The 6,136-nt window shown below is 37.5% G+C and overlaps 2 protein-coding genes across 4 annotated transcripts; one reads left to right on the forward strand and one right to left on the reverse strand.

Annotated features, from left to right (window-relative positions):
• The first annotated feature begins 317 nt into the window (after window positions 1-317).
• On the forward strand, window positions 318-3,088 carry LOC21393590 (purple acid phosphatase 18). The gene is made up of 5 exons (XM_010092966.2): window positions 318-539; window positions 1,231-1,899; window positions 2,006-2,194; window positions 2,279-2,367; window positions 2,569-3,088. The coding sequence occupies exons 1-5, from the start codon at window positions 381-383 to the stop codon at window positions 2,786-2,788; spliced, it is 1,326 nt and encodes a 441-aa protein (XP_010091268.1). The 5' UTR covers window positions 318-380; the 3' UTR covers window positions 2,789-3,088.
• LOC21393591 (CRS2-associated factor 2, mitochondrial) lies at window positions 2,736-5,583 on the reverse strand. Of its 3 annotated transcripts, XM_010092967.2 has the most exons (6): window positions 5,032-5,583; window positions 4,634-4,761; window positions 4,181-4,406; window positions 3,908-4,035; window positions 3,558-3,787; window positions 2,736-2,813 (listed from the first exon to the last, which is right to left on the reverse strand). In XM_010092967.2, exons 1-5 carry the CDS (start codon window positions 5,534-5,536, stop codon window positions 3,695-3,697), a joined length of 1,080 nt encoding a protein of 359 aa, XP_010091269.1. In that variant the 5' UTR covers window positions 5,537-5,583; the 3' UTR covers window positions 2,736-2,813; window positions 3,558-3,694. The 3 variants fall into 3 exon arrangements, with proteins under 3 accessions (XP_010091269.1, XP_024018028.1, XP_024018027.1); XM_024162260.1 differs by lacking the exons at window positions 2,736-2,813; window positions 3,558-3,787 and having other exon boundaries at window positions 3,933-4,031; XM_024162259.1 differs by lacking the exons at window positions 2,736-2,813; window positions 3,558-3,787 and having other exon boundaries at window positions 3,956-4,101.
• Window positions 5,584-6,136: the final 553 nt, after the last annotated feature.

The following is a 6,136-nucleotide window of genomic DNA, read 5'->3' on the forward strand; positions in this document are numbered from 1 at the left end:
AAAATTTTATTATAATATTTTTTTTCAAAAATTTTTTGAATAAAAACGTTTTTATTAATGAATTCTATCATAAAATTTAAATTTAGAATTAAAATTTTAACTTAAAGGCTTCAACTAAACGGGTTAAAAATATAAAAGGAATATTGAATTAGAAAAAGTAGTTGGACTTTAGTTGGACTTTTTATCACCGTGTCGCACGGTTCATGCGTAGACAACAAGTCAAGTCATCCAATCACCACCAGAAACAACAAAAAGTACTAGGGCAGTTTAGTAAGTTCGCCAAAAGAGATTCCAAATTAGAAAATGAAGTATTTGGTCGGCGACAAAATTAAAAGAAAATCTGATCCTTATCACGGACTTTTGCAGAGAAAAAACGATTAATGGATCCAAAACCAAAACCCATGATGTTCTTGACTGTACTTTGCTTGATAACAATCTCTTCCATTGTTGTCACCGTCGAAGCTGAATATGTTCGACCTCTTCCACGGAAGACACTTCACTTCCCATGGTCAAGAAAAGCTTCTTCTTATCCTCAGCAGGTGTGTGAATCACTGAAATTCATTGCTGTAAAAGTCTTCAAATTTTCTCTGGAAACAATCGAATTTTTTCTGGGTTATGCTGTTTTAGAAGTGGGTTTCTTGTGATCTGATTGAATCTTGCTTGCTTGTGTAGTTTGGTCTCTCTTTGTTCTGTCTGGAAAATGGTTTGCCTATTGAGTTTCTGATATCCTTTTTTTAATTAGTATTTTTTGTTTTACAATTTGATCTATTGGGTAAATTGGTTTTTTTATTTTTTATTTTTTTTTTCTTTTGGTTGATGGATTATACAAACAAGTTTTGATATTGGGTTTTGTCCAACAGTGGAAAAGCTAGCTGCCTTCCTTTTACTGCTTTATTTTTTTATTATTTTTTTTTCTCTGTAGCTTAATGTAACAAAAAATTGTTCAGATGCATAAGATTTGACCAATAATTTTCCAAAACAGGGACAAACAAAAAGGGCCTCTGGTTTAGAAGTTGTAGTGTATGTTCTATATTTAGTGTTTTTTTTTTTTTTTTTTCCTTTATGTTAGTTGGTTACTTAAGTATGTTGATATTAATTTGTCCTAACTGCAACTATTGTTATTGTTCTATATTTCATTGGTCACCTTTGAGCACATTGTTCTCAAGCTCTTCAAGTTTACTTGTAGAGATTTATTATAATGTACCTTTGCAACAATAATCCCACTTGCAGGTGCACATCTCTCTGGCCGGAGACAACCACATGCGAATCACGTGGACCACTGATGACAAATTCGCTCCGTCGGTTGTTGAATACGGGACATCACCTGGCAGATACCTCTCTGTAAATCAAGGGGAAAGTACCTCTTATGATTACCTGTTCTACAGTTCAGGAAAGATACACCATACTGTCATTGGACCTTTGGAACCTAACACCGTTTACTTTTACCGATGTGGAGGACAAGGCCCCGGGTTTCAGTTCAAGACCCCGCCAGCTCAGTTCCCGATAACCTTTGCCGTGGCGGGGGATCTGGGACAAACTGGCTGGACGAAGTCGACACTAGACCACATTGATCTGTGCAAGTATGATTTGCATTTACTTCCCGGGGACCTCTCATATGCTGACTATGTGCAGGGCAAGTGGGACACTTTCGGGGAGCTGGTGCAGCCTCTTGCAAGTGCAAGGCCATGGATGGTAACACAAGGGAATCATGAAAAGGAATACATTCCATTAATTAAAGATGGTTTTCAATCATACAACGCTAGGTGGAAGATGCCGTATGAGGAGAGTGGCTCGAGTTCAAATCTTTACTACTCATTTGAAGTTGCCAGAATTCATGTTATCATGCTTGGTTCATACACTGATTATGATAAATACTCTGATCAATACACGTGGTTGAAGGTTAGTTATCAAAATCCCTTCTTTGCAAAATAAATGCATTTTACTCTTGAGATATAAATCAATTTGATATGATGGGAGTCTCTTGACAGACATTCTTGTTAAACAGGCTGATCTACTGAAGGTGGACAGGAAAAAGACGCCGTGGCTTGTTGTGCTATTCCACGTGCCATGGTACAACAGTAACAGGGCTCACCATGGTGAGGGAGATCATATGATGGCAACAATGGAGCCTTTACTTCATGCTGCCAGTGTGGATATAATGCTTGCGGGCCATGTTCATGCTTATGAGCGCACGGTATGACTATGGTGGTTCAGTTATTCTTTTCAACAGCTTAAATCTACGTTGCTTTTCTTTTAATAGTTTGGTTCGGTTTGACAGAAACGAGTCAACAATGGAATATCAGATCCTTGTGGTGCTGTTCACATAACCATTGGTGATGGGGGAAACAGAGAAGGGTTAGCTCACAAGTAAGTCATTACTTGTTATAAGTTCCCAAAATTTCTGTTAATTAAGTACAAAACTTTGTTCAAGGCTCTCACGCATGAAGTGAGATTCCTAAACATCATGCTTAGGAAGTATATTTTAATTTCAACATTTACAAGGTCTTTGCTTCTTTTCTTCATTGATTTTTATTTAGAACTGAGATAAATCCTTGGTAAAATTGTCAGCTACCTAAACCCACAACCCGAGTGGTCTGAGTTCCGCGAAGCGAGTTTCGGCCATGGTGAGCTGAGGATGGTGAATTCAACTCATGCCTTTTGGAGCTGGCACAGGAATGATGATGATGAGCCGGTAAGGTCTGATCAAGTTTGGATAACCTCATTGGCTAGTTCAGGATGTGTTGCTGAGAAGAGACATGAACTGAGGAAGATTCTTTTGGCACCATAAAACTAACAAGGTTGACTCGGTTGAACTACATGAAGATTGAAGTTTGTCTTGTTAAGGATTCTATGTAAATATGGCAATATGGCTATAAGAATGTTTTATAGCTGCTTAAAATTTCAGAATACCATTGTCCTCTAATTTGCTTGGAAGGACAATGAATGAATTAAGCTCCATATAAAAACTAGCCAAGAGAGTTAAGTAGATTGATTAAGAATTAAATCAACTTTGTCACTGTCTCTCTTTGTACGTTATCTGCAACTCATTTGTATATGAAGCATATGTATTGTTCTGTTATTGAGTTAATATAGAGTTCTTATCAGTTGCTTTTTATATCTAGGCAGAAGACAAACACCTTACAAAAGAACACATTCATCAACATAGTATGTCCCCATGTATCAAAAGCATAATAGTTTCACTTGCAAAATTTGACTTGTTGAGACGACCGATTGAGTAAATTTTATGACAGTTACTGATGCACTGCAAATAAGAATGAAAAATAAATAAATATATAAAATTTAACTTAAACCGCATTGATTTCCTAGTTTACATGACGGGCAAGGTTCAGGTTATCCTAATGCTAAAGATTTCCATGTCCTAAATGCACAAAGTGCTTATATGAAGATGAGACTCATGTGTAAGCAAGCAATTCCCTCCAAGAAACATTTGTCACCTAAATTCTACATCTAGGTTATCCACCAAGAAGTTGAAAAGGAATCAAATAAAAATCATTCAAAGAATCATCTTATCATGTGGAATGGTTTCTCACTCTCACTTTCTCAGTCTCTCTGATCGTGCCGGGCGAATCAGCAATTGCATCCACGAGCTGACATGGAAGTTGGAAGCCCTAGTTCAGGAAACTCTTGAATAATGGACCAATCATTTTTCAGCATATAAATGTATTAACTTCCATCAATCCTCATCAGTCTTGTCATTATCTGTTTTTCCCCTCCAGAGTATGATCTGCTCATCCTTGAATAATATAGGCACACAGGGTACCAGATCCTGGAAAAAACAGAAACAAAAAGTAGTACCCATAGATTGGATTAGAAAAGAAACCCAAAACCACTAAAATGGCCAAGCTTACTTCTATAACCTAGTTCAAGTTTCAAGCGTATGCTATACCCTTAGTTTCACGCCTATCCTTTTGCAGTCAGTGGTACCAACATGTTTGCAGTCGAGTCTCACTACCTCTTCGGTCTTAAACGCCTCCCTTACTCTCTCCACAACATTCACATAATTGCCATTCCTGGCTGCGGCAAACGACATTCACCAACAAGATTCGATTCATTTAAATCGCATTTCCACACCATTGACCTCTGAATTTCCATATGTTACAATGAAAAACACGAAGAAAAAAAAAATCATCCACGACTCCATAAAACAAGTTTGACTTACTAAGTATCATAAGGGGGTGAGAGTTTAGTCCCCTGTTTCTCAACTCCTTGGTTTCCTCAAATGTTAAGCCATCAGCAACATTCTTCACAAGCTTTGGGTAAATGGGTGCATAGGGCTTCCACATCATCAGAGGTATAACCGGCCGATTCTTGGGATCGTAGTTCCGACCCCCGTATATGAGCAGGACATTGATGTGCCGGTAAATAATCTTCCCGCCAGATTTTTCCTAGAGCAGCACTAATATCTCTATCAGCTAATACTTTCTGCAAATCCAAAAATAAGAATAAAAGACATATACATATGTGGCCCCGTTCCTTTCACAAGTTAAGTCACGACTCAAACTCTTTACTACAGTATTTTTTCTCACAAAAATTCATCAACTTTTTTACTAAAGCGTTTTCCCTCTTAACCCGCGAAAAGAATGGGCCTATAGAAACCACAAGAATTCCAAACCTCAAGGTGAGAGCAGACATTGTCCATATCAAGAGTTGGCACACCCAAACACTTGATCCTCACAGCTTCAGCTCGCTTCCAATGGTTATGGATATCATCCAACATGTTGTGAGTGACTCCCTCCTTCCCTAATACAAAAAAAAAGAAAAAAAAAAAAGAGAATTTTATCAGTTCATCACGATTTTTTTCTTTGGTAACACATAGAAGTTGACTTCAACAGTACGGATTATTATAAATTTCAAAATAACTCAAAACTTTTTTGCTACAGCAATTTTCTTATAAAAATTCAAATGTAACACGTAATTTCACTTTTCAATTCAGTTATCAAACTCGAATCTGCGAAAAAAAGGGGAACAAGTCGTCAATGCAAAGAACATGAAATGAATTGAAAAAGTTACCCAAATTGATTTGGCGAGCACAGTCGTTATGGCGGTAGCGTTCGACCAGCTCCGAAACTTCCTCCTCCGTAAGCGGCTCTCCGAGAATCCGTCTCCGCTCCTCCGCCACCTTAACCCGGTCAACTTCCCCTTGGGCCGGGGCGGCGGTGCCGGTCCATTTCCGGTCGAGCCGGCCCGGTCCGAAAGGAGAGAACTTAGGGGATTCTCGGAACCCGATGGGCTCCACGGAGGGATTGGTCTCGGAATACGAGTACCTGAAGTCGAAGGGAAGGTCCGACTTCAGAGGTTTGGTCGGAGCTTTCTTCGGACTTGGACTCGGTTCAGGATCCTTCTTCTTCTTGTTGTTTTTCTTCTTCGTGGGTTGTTGGGGTTTGGAGATTGGAGAGAAAGGAGGGTCGTCGTCGCCGTCGTCGTGGCGGCGGAGAGAGTGGGAGAAGAGGCGAGAGGTGTTGAAAATTGGTTGGGTTTTGGGAGGCGATGGACGCCATGGGAGGAGCTTTAGCATTAGGACTCAATGGTGTTGGAGCTTGGGTTTAAGCTCTATGTGTTCGAGGCTTCGAGCTTTAGCATTCGGACTCAATGGTTTTACTTTATATAGGCATGTGCAGAATGAAAATTTTTCTTTCTTTATAGTTTTTTAAATTAGTTATAGAAATAACAAAAATAGAGAAAATTATGAATTTATTTTTAAAAGTGTAATAGATTTAAATTTTTACTCAATTTTTAATTAATATCTTTTTATTAGTATAATTATTTAACTAAAAAAGTTATTAATAGAAAATAAAATATAAAAATCTCGACTCATATATTTTTAGAATGTATTTGTCTCTTTTCTTCTAATTTATTGGATTGTGTTGAATTTTTTTCCTCTCTTTTTAGATATTTTAGATATTTTTGTTAATCTCACATTTTTGGTGTGAAATAAACATTGCCTTTGCATTAGAAATTACATACCATTCTTAATGTACAAAAAAAAAAAAAAGGTGAAAAAGTGAAAATAACTTTTTAATAGCATATTCAATGTGAGAATAAACCTTTAATTTTAAAATATCTTTAAAATAATAATATTATAATAGTGATTAGAAAAGCCCATAATGGAACGTCG

The sequence above is a fragment of the Morus notabilis genome, unplaced genomic scaffold (genome assembly GCF_000414095.1).
Source record: "Morus notabilis unplaced genomic scaffold, ASM41409v2 Scaffold266, whole genome shotgun sequence".
NCBI lineage: Eukaryota > Viridiplantae > Streptophyta > Magnoliopsida > Rosales > Moraceae > Morus > Morus notabilis.